At 58.1% G+C, this 18,163-nt stretch overlaps 1 protein-coding gene across 4 annotated transcripts in view; it reads left to right on the top strand.

Moving 5' to 3' along the window:
- PSMA6 (proteasome 20S subunit alpha 6) overlaps nucleotides 1-18,163 on the top strand; it is a 67,695-nt gene that overhangs the window by 46,687 nt on the left and 2,845 nt on the right. For 3 of the 4 annotated variants that reach the window (XM_086936932.1, XM_086936934.1, XM_086936935.1), the window contains 3 exons: nucleotides 1,989-2,144; nucleotides 2,834-3,012; nucleotides 15,187-15,281. In XM_086936932.1, the coding sequence (XP_086793058.1) occupies nucleotides 1,989-2,144; nucleotides 2,834-3,012; nucleotides 15,187-15,281 (430 nt within the window). The remainder of the gene's footprint in view (nucleotides 1-1,988; nucleotides 2,145-2,833; nucleotides 3,013-15,186; nucleotides 15,282-18,163) is intronic. The other variant, XM_086936933.1, reaches the window with a different exon arrangement.

Genomic DNA, 18,163 nt, shown 5'->3' with positions numbered 1-18,163 from the left:
AACTACACCAGAGCCCTTCTTTGAGTTTCACAAAGACCGAGTAGGTCTTCGAACCAATCCTAAAGTAGTTTCTGCTTTTCATATCAATCAGTTGAGTTACCTGTGTCTTTTCCTCAACCTGATTCTGTAGCAGAACGAGCTTTACACACACTTGCAAAACAAAGCAGCTCTTTGTTGCTGCCTCTCCACCACCCAGAGGCAATCCCATATCTAAATCGGGCACTGCAATATGGATCGTAAAATGTATCCAAACATGTTATGTGAAAGCAAACAGAACTTTGCTAATACCCCCTAGAGCGCATCCCACCTGCAAAATAGGGGCTGCTATGGCCTTCTTGGAGAATGTTCCCCTAGCTGACATTTGTAAAGCAGCAACATGGTCTACTCTGCACCCATTTACCAAACCGCATTGTGTAGATGTGTTAGCGAGGCAACAAGATAATGTATGCCAGGCAGTACTTAAAACACTGTTTCAAACTACTACAGGTCAGCCACCGCTTTGGGAGGATACTGTTGTATAGTCTATGCAAAGCATGTGATCTACAGCTCACATGCCTCGAACGCATAATGTTATCTACCCAGTAAGCGTCTGTTCTTGACATGTAGAGCTGTAGATTCACATGCGCCCACCCGCTGCCCCGAACACCTGTACTTGTTGCAGTTCTTCCTACTTTCATACATATGCATGGCCTCTCTATTCTAAACTTGCATACTCTATTCTCACTCTATGTGGGGTAAAATCTAAAAATGGAGTCTATGACTATGCACACTATCACCGAACAGAGGAGTCCCCTTACCTCGTGATTAGGAAAGACTTCTTCGAAGAAAAACAACTTGCAAACATCCGGACCCAACACTAGATGGCAGGAGTATGCAAAGCATGTGAATCTACAGCTCTACATGCCAAGAACAGATACGTACTGGGTAAGTAACATTATCCTTTCTGAGTCCGTCTGAGTATGAGCTAGTGATGGGGGTTCCTGGGTGGAGTCAACCCTTTCCCTCAAACCTCATTCTTGCTTGGTGCACACCTTAGCCGTCCTTTAAGATAACTGAGGTACATACATCCAGTCCTGATCGCAGCTAACATTTTCACACGTGCACCAAGGCAGTGCCGGGCGCAGTGCAGTCGTTGTGCAAGTTCTAGGTTCAGTAGTGGCAGAGGTATCGTTGTTCCACCAAGCTGGACAGATGTGTGAGCTGTAAACATCAGCTGGTGCAGCGACTCCAGTCACAGGGACCGATCTCCCATTACCACCTTAACAGATGAGACTGTGTCCCAGAGTATCTCCCTGTGGGCCATCAATGCTTCACGGTCATTCCGCGTGTTCCGGCAGCAGTGCAAGATGAGGCCAGCAGCCACACGGTCCCATCAGTGCATGTAGGCGCCTCTGCTTTGCCTGCACTCCCCTTCTTTCACTCTCTCGAGAGCTCTGTGTGCAGTCTCTTGCTTTCCTTCCTCCTCTCCGAAGCCTGCTTGTAGCCTGCCTGTTTGTCTCCAGACTGGTGTCTGCCATCTCTCTCTCTCCCTTGGCGCTGCACTGTTCCTCTAAGCTCTTACGGCAGTCTCTTGTTTACTATCTCCTTTTACCTGCTTGGGGTGTCTCCTCTCTGACTCCTGAGTTCTGCAGAGCCAATGCTCCTTCCCTCCCTCTGCCGCCCTATCCCTCCCCAGGATCCCACCTTCGGATGCTGGTTGCAGTCTGGGGTGTTTGCAGAGCGCATGCTGTGGCTATGTGCTCTGCTCCACTTGTGGCGTCTGTTCTAGAGGAGGGAGGAGCCAGTGTTACTCTGTGGCGGTGAGTTTCTCGTGTTGGGTTGATGCTGTGATACTCCCGTGGTACCCAGTCTCCAGGGGGTCTGGGGGGTAGATGCATGTCATGTGCGTGGGAACTGATTGTCTCGAGGGTGGCCTTTTGAGTGCTTGGGTTGAGGGATGAGAAGGTTACTGATCCCATAGCCTTTACCTGGCCTGTATTTCCTCCCAGCCGACAGTCGCTCGCAGGTGCAGAGAGCGCGCTACGAAGCCGCCAACTGGAAGTACAAGTACGGTTATGAGATCCCCGTGGACATGCTGTGCAAGAGGATGGCCGACATCTCGCAGGTGTACACGCAGAACGCGGAGATGAGGCCTCTCGGCTGCTGTGAGTACTATTGGGGCTCCGTGGGGTGGAGGTTGAGGAGAGGTGGGATGGGAAGATGAAGCAGAGGGGCCGCCTGAGTAAACCAGGTGAGGGATGGGAGGAGTAAGGGCAGGTCTCTTGGGAAAGAGTGCGGGTTCGTGGGTGGGTTGGAGAGGGCTACTAACCTGTACCAGGTGGAGGATGGGAGGAGTTAGGGCAGGTCTCTTGGGAAGGAGTGCGGGTTGAGAGGGCTACTAACCTGTACCACGTGAAGGATAGGAGTTCGTTTTTATCCCAGGTAATGTTATCCTCGCTGGTAGTGGCATCACTCGTGCGCCTTCGCACACGGTTTTGGGTCTGGCTGATTGCCATTGGTCTGGTGTCAGTGTTCACAACAGCCAAAGACTGGTTCCATGAAGCATTGGCGTGAGCTGATGGTGACACTTTATTGGGCAGGAGGACCCTGGTGTGTTTGAACACTGGGTGTAGGGAGTGACTTTTGGAGGATGCAACCAGGTGCAGCCGGGTCATTGGACCAGGAGGTTGTAAGGGATGGTGGCCGAGCTTTGGATGTGGCTAAGAGCCGAGGTGTCTCCTCAGGAGTTCTTTGTCAAGAAGTTCACTTGTAAAACTGGAGTAGAGCTGATGGCTTCATTTCCGGGGGTCCGTGTGACTTGCGAGGTGTTCATCTGTTTGTCTCCTCTCTGCAGGTATGATTCTCATAGGAGTGGACGAGGAGCACGGGGCCCAGGTGTACAAGTGTGACCCCGCCGGATACTACTGTGGTTTCAAAGCCACTGCCGCCGGCGTAAAACAAACAGAGGCCACCAGCTTCTTGGAAAAGAAAGTGAAGAAGAAATACGACTGGAGCTTCGAGCAGACCGTGGAGGTGAGAGCGGGAGCTTGGGTGGGTTAGACCCTGGCAGAGGTAGCACAATGGAAAAAATAAAATTATTTTGCAGCACTTACCTTGCTGCTGGTCCCACCGCCGCGTCTCTGCTCCTTGATCCTGCTCTTCCTGTGGGACAGGAAGCCATGCTTCCCTGACCAACCACAAAGCTGAAATGCAGCGTTGATAGGTTTTTAGCGTCCTGGTTTGACACTCAAACATGGAATGTGTGGCCTGGACTTGTTCTCCACACAGGCTGCAATGGAGAACGGGGGAAATGCGCATGACTGGTTTGGGTGGCCTGAGAGGGAGGACCAAACAGTCATTGCGCAAACCACTCCTCCCCTGCCCTGCTTGCAGAGCAGAGCAGCCCCGCCCACCCGCTAAGGAAACCTAAAGTGATAACTCTGTTCTTATCATTTTATATTTCCTTCCCTTTCCACTGCTCTTGAGCAGTGGGCGACGCAGAGTGCAGCTTCCTTTCTTCATCTGACCTTTAGCGGGAATTGTACACATTTTCTGTCCTGGGCAGGTGAATTGGGGAGTCTGGTCCTTTCGTGAGGAGGTGGCAGCACCCTCTCTGTGCAGGCTGCTCCCCCCCCCCCCTCCTCCTCTGTGTGCGGGCTGCCCCCCCAGCCTCTCTCTGTGTGCGGGCTGCCCCCCCAGCCTCTCTCTGTGTGCGGGCTGCCCCCCAGCCTCTCTCTGTGTGCGGGCTGCCCCCCCAGCCTCTCTCTGTGTGTGGGCTGCCCCCCCAGCCTCTCTCTGTGTGTGGGCTGCCCCCCCAGCCTCTCTCTGTGTGCGGGCTGCCCCCCCAGCCTCTCTCTGTGTGCGGGCTGCCCCCCCAGCCTCTCTGTGTGCGGGCTGCCCCCCCAGCCTCTCTCTGTGTGCGGGCTGCTCCCCCTCCTCCTCTGTGTGCGGGCTGCCCCCCCAGCCTCTCTCTGTGTGCGGGCTGCCCCCCCAGCCTCTCTCTGTGTGCGGGCTGCCCCCCAGCCTCTCTCTGTGTGCGGGCTGCCCCCCCAGCCTCTCTCTGTGTGTGGGCTGCCCCCCCAGCCTCTCTCTGTGTGTGGGCTGCCCCCCCAGCCTCTCTCTGTGTGCGGGCTGCCCCCCCAGCCTCTCTCTGTGTGCGGGCTGCCCCCCCAGCCTCTCTGTGTGCGGGCTGCCCCCCCAGCCTCTCTCTGTGTGCGGGCTGCCCCCCCAGCCTCTCTCTGTGTGTGGGCTGCCCCCCCAGCCTCTCTCTGTGTGTGGGCTGCCCCCCCAGCCTCTCTCTGTGTGTGGGCTGCCCCCCCAGCCTCTCTCTGTGTGCGGGCTGCCCCCCCAGCCTCTCTCTGTGTGCGGGCTGCCCCCCCCCCCCCTCCTCTCTCTGTGTGCGGGCTGCCCCCCCCTCCTCTCTCTGTGTGCGGGCTGCCCCCCCCCCTCCTCTCTCTGTGTGCGGGCTGCCCCCCCCCTCCTCTCTCTGTGTGCGTGCTGCCCCCCCTCCTCCTCTCTCTGTGTGCGTGCTGCCCCCCTCCTCCTCTCTCTGTGTGCGGGCTGCCCCCCCTCCTCCTCTCTCTGTGTGCGGGCTGCCCCACCCCTCCTCTCTCTGTGTGCGGGCTGCCCCCCTCCTCTCTCTGTGTGCGGGCTGCCCCCCCCCTCCTTTCTCTGTGTGCGGGCTGCCCCCCCCCTCCTTTCTCTGTGTGCGGGCTGCCCCCCCAGCCTCTCTCTGTGTGTGGGCTGCCCCCCCAGCCTCTCTCTGTGTGTGGGCTGCCCCCCCAGCCTCTCTCTGTGTGCGGGCTGCCCCCCCAGCCTCTCTCTGTGTGTGGGCTGCCCCCCCAGCCTCTCTCTGTGTGTGGGCTGCCCCCCCAGCCTCTCTCTGTGTGCGGGCTGCCCCCCCAGCCTCTCTCTGTGTGCGGGCTGCCCCCCCAGCCTCTCTCTGTGTGCGGGCTGCCCCCCCCCCTCCTCTCTCTGTGTGCGGGCTGCCCCCCCCTCCTCTCTCTGTGTGCGGGCTGCCCCCCCCCCCTCCTCTCTCTGTGTGCGGGCTGCCCCCCCCTCCTCTCTCTGTGTGCGGGCTGCGCCCCCCCCCATGTTGGACAGGCCACATGACGGGCCGCTCTCCCCCGGCTCGACCAGGCCCGAGCCCAGTCACGCAAGCACCACACACCACCATTGCACGCCCTACGTCCCCTCAGGGACCCCTGCCCTCGAACATGATAACCTCGTGGGTCCGATCCACTGCCGGCCCATGCACCCAGCCCGGGCCGCCATCTTGGACGCCTCGCCACGAGGCCGCCTGGCCCCCGATCGACCTCAACCCTGGGCCTAGCCCAGCCTCAGACAATCCGGCACCACCCTCCACCCAGGAGGTGAGCGGGCTACTTGGCAAGTCAATGGGAGAGAGAGGTGCCGATGGCTCTCCCCCCGCCCAGTGCCGCTCGCCCATCGCCTCCCCGGGCGCTGGCTCCACCCCCCTGCTGGGTGTCTGGACTCCCTCATCCCGGACCTCCCGACCTCCAAGTGCGAGGGTCCGGACATCAAAGCACGCCAGCCCTATAACTGGGACAGCTCCAGAGCAGGAAGTCAGTTGTATCTTGGAGTCGAGAGACGTAAGAGGAACTCATCCTGGACGGACTACTGGCGCTGCCGTAGCTCTGTCCTGTGCACCACCGTCCTGCCTGTTGGCGCTGCCACAGCCGTCGTAACCTTCATTCTTCACCGTCGTCCGGATCTGCTGGCGAGGCCGCGGACCGTTGTAACCATCATCTTCATCGGGACCTGCTTGGCTTCCCCACGGCCCGTCGACCATCCTTCATCCATCTCGGGACCTGCTTGGCTCCTCCACGGCCCGATCAGCAACCACGCCGAGCTCGAGGATTGAGAGCTATTTAACTCATTGGTAACTAAGACTGTCCCGCTACCCTTTCTCCTCAACCAGAGATCAGAACCGAGGGGACCCCTGAGTCCAGACCTCCTTGTATCATAGCGACGTAACCTAAGAATTGCATATAAAGTCTCGTTAACCTTCAATCTTGTGTGGTGTCCGTCTGTGGGGGGGAAGTTACTTACCTGTACAGTCGTTGGAGACGGCTCTCCCTGGAGACCTCTCCCCGTAATCTCGGCCGACCCTCCCGGTCCGTCTAACATTGGTGGCCAGCGGCGCGATCCGAATCACCGCATAACGTACAGAGAGTAGCTCACCCCACAACGAACAACAATGTCGACTAAAGAGAGCGGATCAACTGAGAAGTTCCAAATGGAAAAACTAGAGGAATACAGCCATCGTGAACTAAAGCAGTTCTGCATCGAACTAGGTATCGCTACCACCGGACTAAGTACCAAGGACGATTTTAAGCATGCCCTAGAATCTTGGGCAGAGACCGGGGATGTCGAAACCCCTGAGCAAAGCACCGCGAAAAATACCAACACGGCCCCTGAGGGGCAAAGAACCAGTCTCTCGCAAGACGAGATCCAAGAAAGAGAAAAAGCCCGACTACACGAACTCGAAATGGCCCGACTCAAGATGGACATAGAACTCAAATTGGCCGAGCAAAAAATAAACTTAGAGCACCTTCGCCTCCGAGAAGAAAGAGAGGAGAAACAGAGGCAAAGGGAGCTCGAGGAAAAAAGACTAACGTACGAGCACGAACGGAACCTAGCCGAGATCAACCTGCGCAAACAAAATAAAGAGTTAGGGGTGCCCGACAGACCGTCCACCCCAGGGACCGCGGAGAAAAAAGTGCACATCCCCAAGGATGTGGTCCGAGAATATTTTCGAGAAGACGACATCCAGCAATGGTTTAAGGCCTATGAAATCGCGATGACTGCGCACCGGATCGATAGAACCGACTGGGGAGCCGGCCTATGGGGCAAATTCCTCAATGAGGGCCGCGATACTCTGTTACAGCTCCCAGACCACCAGATGACCTCCTACGACCATATGAAAGCGGCCCTCCTCACCCGCTATGGCCTCACGCCCGAGATGTACCGTCAGAGGTTCCGAGACTGCACACGCATTCCAGGTACAACTTGGGTGGACTATGTAACGTACTTTAGCCGAGCCTTCGAAGGCTGGATCAGAGGGAACAACGTCACGACCTACGAGCAGCTGTTCAATCTGATGGTATGGGAGCATCTGTCCAACAATTGCTTCATTGAACTACGCCAACACCTCCTCGACAGCAAGTTAACCGATCCCCGGCAGCTCGCAGCCGAAGCTGACCGGTGGGAGATCACCAGAGTGGGCCGGAATGGGTCCTACGAGCAGAACAGGAACAACAATGGTCACTACCGACCCAGAGGAGGAGGAGGGGGCCAAGGACGAGGAAGAGACAATACTCCGGCCGCCCCCGCTACCAGCACCACCCCCCCGGCCAACCGGGGCAGCACCCCGGCGCGACCGGGATACAGAGCCAATGTTACATGTCACCGATGCCAACGAGTCGGCCACTATGCAAACGACCCAAGCTGCCCGCAGTATCAGAGTCCAAGACCCCGCCAGGTGGCCGCCGCGGCACTAGGGGAAGAACAGATCTCCGAGGAACAAGAAACAGGCGAGCAAGAGTATCAAGAGTGGGAGCCAGCCGCCATGACTCTCGCGTGCTTAGGGGGAAGAGACATGGTCCCGCGGGTCCCCCTACCCGCTAACACCCAGAAGTACAGCCAATGGGTGAGCATCAATGGACAACGGGCCGAAGCCCTTCGAGACACCGGGGCCAGTGTGACAGCCGTCCGCTGTCATCTGGTGACCCCAGAACAATACCTACCGAACGTTCTCTGCCCTGTGCGATCAGCCGACAACTCGGAAAGTCTGTGTCGGATGGCCTGCGTCCCCTTTGAGTGGGGAGGGGTCTCCGGCATGTTGAAGGTAACGGTCCGAGACGACGCCCCCGTGGAATGCCTCCTCGGAAATGACCTGGAAAGCTCCCCGTGGGCAGCCGTGGAGCGAAAAGAACACTTGGGGATGTTGGGCGTCCCAGACTGGGCGTGCGTCACCACCCGGTCCATGGCCGCCCGTGCCAACCATCACCCGGAAGAACCAGAATGGCCGGCGCCACCGCCTCCGGTCGCCCCCGCCGAGACCCCCGACCATGGCATCCCCCTCGAACTTGCTCAACCTTCCGACCTCGCTAATCTTGATCAGTGGGCTCAAGAAGGGGGACCCACACAAGAACAATTTCGTCAGGAACAGAAGACCTGTCCCTCCCTTGAGGGACTCCGACAACAAGCGCTCGCCCAAAGCGCCGGGGATACCTCCGGAACTCATTGGGTCTACTGGGACAATGATCTATTGTACAGCGAGCAACGAATCGCCGAGCTGGGGGCCAACCGAGTACTAGTGGTGCCCCTCCGCTTTAGAGACTTCCTGCTAAACCTGGCCCACGATGCCCCCCTGGCAGGGCACCTGGGACAGGATAAAACCTACAGCCGCCTAGTGACCCACTTCTTCTGGCCCAAAATGAGAAACGATGTGCACCAGCATTGCCGATCTTGCCCCACGTGCCAAGCCAGTGGGAAGAGCGGCCGCAAATTAAAGGCTCCCCTGCAACCCTTTCCAGTAGTCACAACCCCATTTGAGAGGGTCGGGATAGACATTGTGGGACCCCTGGACCCGCGTACAAGACAAGGCCATCGCTTCATCCTGGTACTAGTGGACCACGCCACCCGCTACCCTGAGGCTATTCCTCTCCGGACCGTGACAGCCCCAGTGGTCGGCCGGGCCCTGATGGGGATCTTCTCCCGTGTGGGGTTCCCCCGAGAAGTCGTCAGTGACAGAGGCACGAACTTCATTTCTAAATATATGAAGTCCCTCTGGCAACAGTGTGGGGTCACCTACCGCTTCACGACCCCCTATCACCCCCAAGGAAACGGACTTGTTGAGCGGTTCAATCGCACGCTAAAAGGGATGATCGGGGGATTGGAAGAGCCCCTCCGTCGCCAGTGGGACGTGCTGCTGCCGTGCCTCCTCTTCGCCTACCGGGAGGTCCCACAGAAGTCCCTAGGCTTCAGCCCCTTCGAGCTGCTCTATGGGCACCCAGTACGGGGGCCACTCAGCCTGATCAAAGAAGGCTGGGAGATGCCTCCGGCCAAGAGTCCTCCAGATGTCTTCCGGTACCTCCTCACCCTCCGCAACCAGTCCCGGCGGTTCAGAGACCTAGCAAAAGCCAACCTAGAGGCCAGTCAAGAGGACATGAAGAAATGGTATGACCAGAACGCCTCATCCATTGAATTCGAGCCGGGGCAACAGGTCTGGGTAATGTCCCCCACCGAACCGTGCGCTCTCCAAGACAAATGGACGGGACCCTTCAAGGTAATCGAGCGCAAGGGTCCTGCCACCTATCTGATCGATATGGAGTCCGCCCGGAATCCGCTCCGAGTCCTCCACACCAACAGACTGAAACCCCACTTTGCACGAACAGAACTCAGCCTCTTGATGGCCACAGACAATGGGGTTGAAGACGACTCCGAGCCTCTCCCTGACCTCTTGCGGACCCAGGAGCAAGACGGCTCCGTGGATGGGGTCCGACTCTCGGAGACCCTCACCAGAGAACAACGGCAAGAGTGCCAAGCCCTCCTATCACGGTTCGCCAGTCTGTTCTCCCTCACCCCGGGTGTCACTTCCTGGTGTGTGCACGATGTGGACACCGGAGACAGCCCTCCTATCCGCCACCGGGCCTACCGCGTACCTGATCGGGTACGGGCCTGCATCCAGGCGGAAGTAGCTAAGATGCTCACGCTCGGGGTCATCGAGCCCTCAGACAGTCCATGGGCCAGCCCGGTCGTACTGGTCCCCAAAGCAGCCGCCCCCGGGACCACACCAGAACTCCGGTTCTGTGTCGACTACCGGGGTCTGAATGAAGTCACCAGAACGGACGCACACCCCATCCCCCGGGCAGATGAACTGGTCGACCGAATGGGCGCTGCCCGCTACCTCAGCATCTTCGACCTGACGGCAGGTTATTGGCAGATCGGCCTCACACCCCGAGCACAAGAACGCTCTGCCTTCTCCACCCCCGATGGCCACTATCACTTTACGGTCATGCCCTTCGGCATGAAGAACGCCCCAGCGACGTTCCAACGGCTCGTCAATCAGGTCCTGGCGGGGCTCGAAGAGTTCAGCGCCGCCTACCTGGACGACATCGCTGTGTACAGCCACCATTGGACCGAGCACCTCCACCACCTCCAAGCAGTGCTGCAAGCCCTTCAGCGAGCTGGCCTCACGATCAAGGCCAGCAAATGCCAAATTGGACAAGGGTCGGTGACCTACCTCGGACACCAGGTGGGAAGCGGCCTAGTGGCCCCCCTACAGCTGAAAATTGCCGCCATCCAGAACTGGCGACCCCCTATCACTCAAACTGAGGTGCGAGCCTTCCTGGGCCTCACGGGCTACTACCGAAGGTTCGTGAAAGATTATGGTACCATCGTGGGGCCTCTCACCGAACTCACGTCAAAAAATCAGCCCAAGAAGGTGAACTGGACCCCAGAGTGTCAAGCGGCATTCGAACAGTTAAAGGCCGCCATGTGTTCCGCTCCTGTGCTCCAGGCCCCAGACTACAGCCGGGAGTTCGTCGTCCAGACGGACGCCTCCGACCAGGGCATTGGGGCGGTCCTGTCCCAAGTGAACACCGAAGGCCTCGATCAACCGGTGGCCTTCATCAGCCGGAGACTCCTACCCCGGGAACAACGCTGGAGCACCATAGAGAGGGAAGCCTTCGCTGTGGTATGGGCCCTCAAGAAGCTCCGGCCCTACCTTTTTGGCACCCACTTTCGGGTGCAGACTGACCACCGACCCCTGCAGTGGTTGATGCATATGCGGGGGGAAAACCCAAAATTGCTACGCTGGTCCATCTCCTTACAAGGTATGGACTTCACAGTCGAACACCGGCCTGGGTCCGACCACGCCAACGCCGATGGCCTGTCCCGGTTTTTCCGCCTCGACGAAGAGAGTCCCCAAGAGGATGGGTAACTCTCCCCGCCTTCAGCTGGGGGGGGACGCATGTTGGACAGGCCACATGACGGGCCGCTCTCCCCCGGCTCGACCAGGCCCGAGCCCAGTCACGCAAGCACCACACACCACCATTGCACGCCCTACGTCCCCTCAGGGACCCCTGCCCTCGAACATGATAACCTCGTGGGTCCGATCCACTGCCGGCCCATGCACCCAGCCCGGGCCGCCATCTTGGACGCCTCGCCACGAGGCCGCCTGGCCCCCGATCGACCTCAACCCTGGGCCTAGCCCAGCCTCAGACAATCCGGCACCACCCTCCACCCAGGAGGTGAGCGGGCTACTTGGCAAGTCAATGGGAGAGAGAGGTGCCGATGGCTCTCCCCCCGCCCAGTGCCGCTCGCCCATCGCCTCCCCGGGCGCTGGCTCCACCCCCCTGCTGGGTGTCTGGACTCCCTCATCCCGGACCTCCCGACCTCCAAGTGCGAGGGTCCGGACATCAAAGCACGCCAGCCCTATAACTGGGACAGCTCCAGAGCAGGAAGTCAGTTGTATCTTGGAGTCGAGAGACGTAAGAGGAACTCATCCTGGACGGACTACTGGCGCTGCCGTAGCTCTGTCCTGTGCACCACCGTCCTGCCTGTTGGCGCTGCCACAGCCGTCGTAACCTTCATTCTTCACCGTCGTCCGGATCTGCTGGCGAGGCCGCGGACCGTTGTAACCATCATCTTCATCGGGACCTGCTTGGCTTCTCCACGGCCCGTCGACCATCCTTCATCCATCTCGGGACCTGCTTGGCTCCTCCACGGCCCGATCAGCAACCACGCCGAGCTCGAGGATTGAGAGCTATTTAACTCATTGGTAACTAAGACTGTCCCGCTACCCTTTCTCCTCAACCAGAGATCAGAACCGAGGGGACCCCTGAGTCCAGACCTCCTTGTATCATAGCGACGTAACCTAAGAATTGCATATAAAGTCTCGTTAACCTTCAATCTTGTGTGGTGTCCGTCTGTGGGGGGGAAGTTACTTACCTGTACAGTCGTTGGAGACGGCTCTCCCTGGAGACCTCTCCCCGTAATCTCGGCCGACCCTCCCGGTCCGTCTAACACCCCTCCTCTCTCTGTGTGCGGGCTGCCCCCCCTCCTCCTCTCTCTGTGTGCGTGCTGCCCCCCTCCTCCTCTCTCTGTGTGCGGGCTGCCCCCCCTCCTCCTCTCTCTGTGTGCGGGCTGCCCCCCTCCTCTCTCTGTGTGCGGGCTGCCCCCCCCCTCCTTTCTCTGTGTGCGGGCTGCCCCCCCCCTCCTTTCTCTGTGTGCGGGCTGCCCCCCCCTCCTCCTCTCTCTGTGTGCGGGCTGCCCCCCCTCCTCCTCTCTCTGTGTGCGGGCTGCCCCCCCCTCCTCTCTCTGTGTGCGGGCTGCCCCCCCCCCCCCTCCTCTCTCTGTGTGCGGGCTGCCCCCCCCTCATCACTATCCCGACACCATGCTGTCCCTTAAACTACCCCTTCCACTGCCCTGAAACCTACTGACCTCCCCCAGCCCAAACAACTACTCTGTCCTACCATTCCCCTCCCACTGCCCTAAGACCCAAAACCCTGACACCCTCTACCCCCGCGCTGTCCCTTAAACTACCCCAACCACTTTCACTGCCCTCAAACCTACCCGACTCTCCTCCACAGCCCTAAAAGCTAACCCTACTACCCATTCCCTTCCACTGCCCTAAGGCCTAAAACCCTCCCCCTTTACTTGCAACACCCCGACCCCCTGCGCTGTCTCTTAGACTACCCCTTCTACTGCCCTGAAACCTACCCTGTGCCCCCCCTGCCAGCCCCACTCACCTCACCGTCTTTTTGCTTACGTCTAGCCAGTGCTAGACCGCTCACTGCCTTTTCCACGCATATGCATGGTTTAGGCATTTGTGTGGTTGCATTTGCTTGGTCTGATCACACATGGTTAAGACCGCAGTGTTCTGACTGTTCTCCATCGAGTGCCAGCGCCTGGCATGTCCTTCCAGTGATGCCGTCCAGTCCCTGGTTTATTGGTGGCGCAAACACGTGGATGGCAAGGCGCTTTATGGGGCCTATGTCCTGCTAGTATTAAAGCTGGCAACCCTGTATCTGATGTTGCTGTTTCTCCCGTGGCATGAACTGACTGAGGGGCACCCAGTTGTTTATTCCAAGTACCCATTCATCCGCAGCTGCGGGATTTGCTGCTGTCCAGATACACTGCTCCTGGATTGGATGCCAGACCCTGAAGTTTAGGAAACTTTCATCCGCTCCCCTTCAGAGCCATCTACAAAACCTGTCTCTAATCCTCATACTTCAGCAATTTCTCCCGCAAAATATTTTTTTTCCAAAGTTGTTCTGTAGGAGAACCCTGCATCCTTGTGCGAGGGTGTGGTGGTCTGGCTCGCTCTGCCTCGTGGGGCTTGTACATGCTTTCATCCCAGTCCAGACCTAGCCATGTTGTGGAACAGGGAGAGCTGGGGTCCGAATGCTCAGTATGGACTTGTCGCTGAAGGAAAACCCACAAGTCCTGCTAAAAGTGATCGCTCCTGCGTGTGCAGGAGGCTGTGAATGGGTGTTTGTTGTCCGGGTGAGGGGCAGTGAGTGAGTGCAGCAAATCCATTGTCCGGGTGAGAGACCGTGAGTGAGTGCAGCAGATCTGTTGTCTGGGTGAGGGGCAGTAAGTGCAGCCAATCCGTTGTCTGGGTGAGGGGCAGTGAGCGGGTGAGTGCAGCCGATCCGTTGTCCGGGTGAGAGACAGTAAATGCAGCGGATCCGTTGTCTGGGTGAGGGGCAGTGAGCGGGTGAGTGCAGCCGATCCGTTGTCTGGGTGAGGGGCAGTGAGCGGGTGAGTGCAGCCGATCCGTTGTCTGGGTGAGGGGCAGTGAGCGGGTGAGTGCAGCCGATCCGTTGTCTGGGTGAGGGGCAGTGAGCGGGTGAGTGCAGCCGATCTGTTGCCTGGGCGAGGGGCAGTGAGTGCAGCCGATCTGTTGCCTGGGCGAGGGGCAGTGAGTGCAGCCGATCTGTTGCCTGGGCGAGGGGCAGTGAGTGCAGCCGATCTGTTGCCTGGGCGAGGGGCAGTGAGTGCAGCCGATCTGTTGCCTGGGCGAGGGGCAGTGAGTGCAGCCGATCTGTTGCCTGGGCGAGAGACAGTGAGTGCAGCCGATCCGTTGCCTGGGCGTGGGGCAGTGAGTGAGTGCAGCCGATCCGTTGTCTGGGTGTGGAGCTGTGGGTGAGTGCAGCCGATCCGTTGTCTGGGTGTGGAGCTGTGGGTGAGGGCAGCCGATCCGTTGTCTGGGTGTGGAGCTGTGAGTGAGAGCAGCCGATCCGTTGTCTGGGTGTGGAGCTGTGGGTGAGGGCAGCCGATCCGTTGTCTGGGTGTGGAGCTGTGAGTGAGAGCAGCCGATCCGTTGTCTGGGTGTGGAGCTGTGAGTGAGAGCAGCCGATCCGTTGTCTGGGTGTGGAGCTGTGAGTGAGAGCAGCCGATCCGTTGTCTGGGTGTGGAGCTGTGAGTGAGAGCAGCCGATCCGTTGTCTGGGTGTGGAGCTGTGAGTGAGAGCAGCCGATCCGTTGTCTGGGTGTGGAGCTGTGGGTGAGGGCAGCCGATCCGTTGTCTGGGTGTGGAGCTGTGAGTGAGTGCAGCCGATCCATTGTCTGGGTGTGGAGCTGTGAGTGAGTGCAGCTGATCCGTTGTTCGGGTGTGGAGCTGTGAGTGAGTGCAGCTGATCTGTTGTTCCGGTGTGGAGCTGTGAGTGAGTGCAGCTGAACCATTGTCCAGGTGAGGAGCGGGGAGTGAGTTCTCAGATCTGTGTCCCACCAGCGTTTTATATTTAGTTAACGAAAGCTTTAACCCTTGTGTGTTAGAGCCTGGCAGACACAGTTGATATGTTTGGAAGAAAGGTGTACCAACCCTTTTTAAGTGGAGCCCTGCATCTCTGTACGTAGTGACGTCACCCGATTTATAGGGGGTTTTGCTGTGTCCCTCTGGAATAGACCTAGTCAGGGGGGTTCTCTGTGGGAAGGTCAGGGGCTGCCTGTTGGAGTCCAGGGCCTAGCAGCTAAAACTACCCAGTGCTTATAAACGGTGTTTTGAAGCGCTGGTAGCGCTGCGAAGCGTCATGAATGGAGCTGGAGGTGCTGCGGGTAAAGACCTCAAGCTCCGCCCGGCCAGTCCTTGAGTCGCCTTACCAGCCATGATATTTGAATTGTTTAAAAGCAAATGCCCCTCTTTCCCCTCACTCTTTTCTTTTTTGGTTTTCAGACTGCAATCACCTGCTTGTCTACAGTGCTGTCCATCGACTTCAAGCCCTCAGAGCTGGAGGTGGGCGTGGTAACCGTGGAAAACCCCAAATTCAGGTGAGTCCATTTTGCCAGGTTGTCTTAGTGTTTGTTCGAGACTGGCTTAGCTGCTGATCTCTGGTACTTTGGCCGTTCCATGTGCGTCTGCAGTGCTTGCAGCGACCGTCTCTGGTGGGCCCATTGGATCTGTGGCAGTCCACTCCCCATCATGCATGCTTGTCTCTGCGTAAAGATGCTCCTTTTTAGGTCGAGCCTACTAGACCTTGTATGCACTGTCTGTGACGAGACATACAAGCACGTAGAGGGCCTTGGAGTCCAGCTATTGGTGTGCCTTTCCTGTCGCTCTCAATCACCTGTTTCTTATTTAATAGTCTGTCAATCTTGTATTTGTCCCTCCACTGACGCAATCTCTTTACCATCTCTCTTGATTGGCTGGCTTGTCTGCTTTCACTGCTTGTGTATTACTTTTTTTTGTATGTGTTTTTGTATGTGTTCTCCAGCTGTCTCCCCGTGTACTTCTCCCCCCCCGCGTTGCTGTTTGTTGCCAGTGTGCTTCTCCTTGCCTCCATCCATGTTGTGCTCATTTTATTTATTTATTTATTTATTTATGAAACTTATAAAGCGCACAAATGCCCAAGGGCGTCTCGGCGCTAGTAACAGTATACTAAGACTCGAGAAGGCGAGCAGCGGGGAGTTATTGATTGAATAACCATGTTTTGATTTTTCTGCGAAAAATCATTAAGGATTCGGAGGATCTCATCTCCAGGTCCAATGAGTTCCATAGTTTTGTGGTAGACATCACAAAACGTCTGTCACCCCAGGAAGCCGTTCTGGCATTGGCAGACCGTAGTGGTCTATTGGGGACATGAAATGATAGGGCATTTAAAAGAAAGCGAGGTCCTTGGTTGTGGGTTGCTTTATAAGCAATGCACAAAGCCTTGAAAAGCCGCTCGTCCTTGTGAACTTCCACCTCCCCCTTCCGATTACTTTCTTGCCCCTCCTGCTCCATGTTGCGTTCTCACCTGTTGCTTCTCCCCCTCACTCCCGCCCTCTGTGTTCCTTCCTCCCACCTGCGCCTTACTTCTCTCTCGCCGGTTGCTTCTCCTCCCAACCCTCCGCGTTGCTTCCTCCCCAGCCCACGCTTTTGTTACCTCCACCTCGAAACACATGCTTAAAAAAAAGAAATGCATGATTTGAGGCAGTGTAAAATCCGTGGGCGAGTTGAGGCAGTGTAAAAACCGTGGGCGAGTTGAGGCAGTGTAAAATCCATGGGCTCCCCAATGTACTATTTGCAGCTGTTGTAACCTGAGTGGCAAGAGTTAGTTTTGAAAATTGTTGGACTTGGCCCGCAGGGCAGGTTCACCCCTAGACTTTTTGCCTTATTTGTGACCCTGTGTCAGTGATTTTTGGGTCTCTGCGCACTTTTCCCTGGGCCCCAGAGTGAAAGTGCGTGCATGTAGTATGGCTGGCCTGCCCTCCCATAGGAATGCATGGGGAATGTGTGTCCCTGGTAGTTCCTGATGCGTGGGGAGTACAAGCTCGAGTTTAGTATGTGTAAACTCGTGAGAGTGAATGCTGCGAGATGGTGTCTGCGGCATGTATGTGTCTAGAAGGGAAGTGCTACTTCTGGACATTGAGATATGTGTGCAGTGAGGGTGCTGGAGCGTGATTGGCTGGAGCTGGCTGGGATGCCAGGCTCCATGAGTCATGATGGGTCTGCCCCGGTGGTGAGTGGGAGATTAGCATGAGTGATGTATGGGAGGAGTGTACCTGTGTCCTGGATGGGCTGGGTTTTCCCCACACAATGCTGGCTCCGCCCCCCTGTGGTGTGTCTAATGTCCCTAGCCCTGCCAGTGAATGAAATGGGTGGTTGGGCCATCAAGAGTGCTCCAAAGCCAGCTGAAACTGGTTTTCCCCCCACCCTGCACCTTGAAACAAAGGATTTCACTGTATAAAAATGGGGCTGTGTCCCCACAGAGGTTGTTCTCTGCCAGGGTCCTACTTGAGGGGGCTGCTGCTGCTGCTGGGCCAGAGGACCGCCACTTGGAGTGTCTCCCTGTCTGGAGACCCAGTGTGCTGGCTCTGGGCCCAGCCTTGCCCCCCCCTACATTCCACAAGGAACTTTCCTGGGACCCTGCCCTGCTGAGGGCACCTGGAAGCGCTGGGATTATTGCTAGCGCTAGGAGCGCTGTGGATTTCCCTCCGGGCGCCTGGGAGCGCTTCCCTTGATTTGCGGGGCTGTATCAGCCCCCTAGCGCTGAGAGCGCGCTCGATTTCCTGCCAGCGCCTCAGGGCGCTTTATTGTCCCGAGCCGGTGCCCACCCGGCATTTGCCGTCTAGGTTGCCGATTTTGAAGCCCCTGGCGAGTGCCCACCTCGCCAGGGACCATGCCGCTATTTTCGTGCCCATTGTGGCGAGAGCCCACCTCGCCTTGTATTTAAATTGGAGCATCGAGTTCACCGCCGCAGCCCGAGGTGTTTAGAGACGTTGCCGGGCTGCTGCCAAGTGCGACCCGGAAGTGCCCGCCTCCCTGCTCGGGGCCGCGCTGCCATTGGCGGACACCCGAGGCAGGAAGCCAGGCAAGTTGCAGCGTGACGGGGCCAGGCGGGGAAGCAGGAAGCAGCCTGCACGTCCAGCCGAGGCTCCCAAGTGAGGGAGAGCCCCGGACCTTCCGCCAGCCCCAGAGGAGGGAGAGAGTCCTGCCGCCACCGAGGAGAGTCCCGAGGAGCGGGAGCTCTCCAGCCGGCCGCCAGCAGCCGGTGAGTGCCGAAAGGGGGGAGGAAGCCCCCTGTGTGCTTCGGTGCCTGCGAAAGGCACTGCAGTGATTGAAGCCCCCAAGGGCTCCGGGGGCAATTTGTGATTTCTTTGTGCCCCGAGAGGCTCCAAGTATCCCGGGGGTGACAGAGCGGCCCCGGTTGGCAGCGGGCCGCTCCGACGTC

This window comes from Lissotriton vulgaris, chromosome 9, assembly GCF_964263255.1.
Source record: "Lissotriton vulgaris chromosome 9, aLisVul1.2, whole genome shotgun sequence".
NCBI lineage: Eukaryota > Metazoa > Chordata > Amphibia > Caudata > Salamandridae > Lissotriton > Lissotriton vulgaris.
Note: the sequence above shows the minus strand (reverse complement) of the source record. Positions and strands in the feature narration are given on the sequence as shown.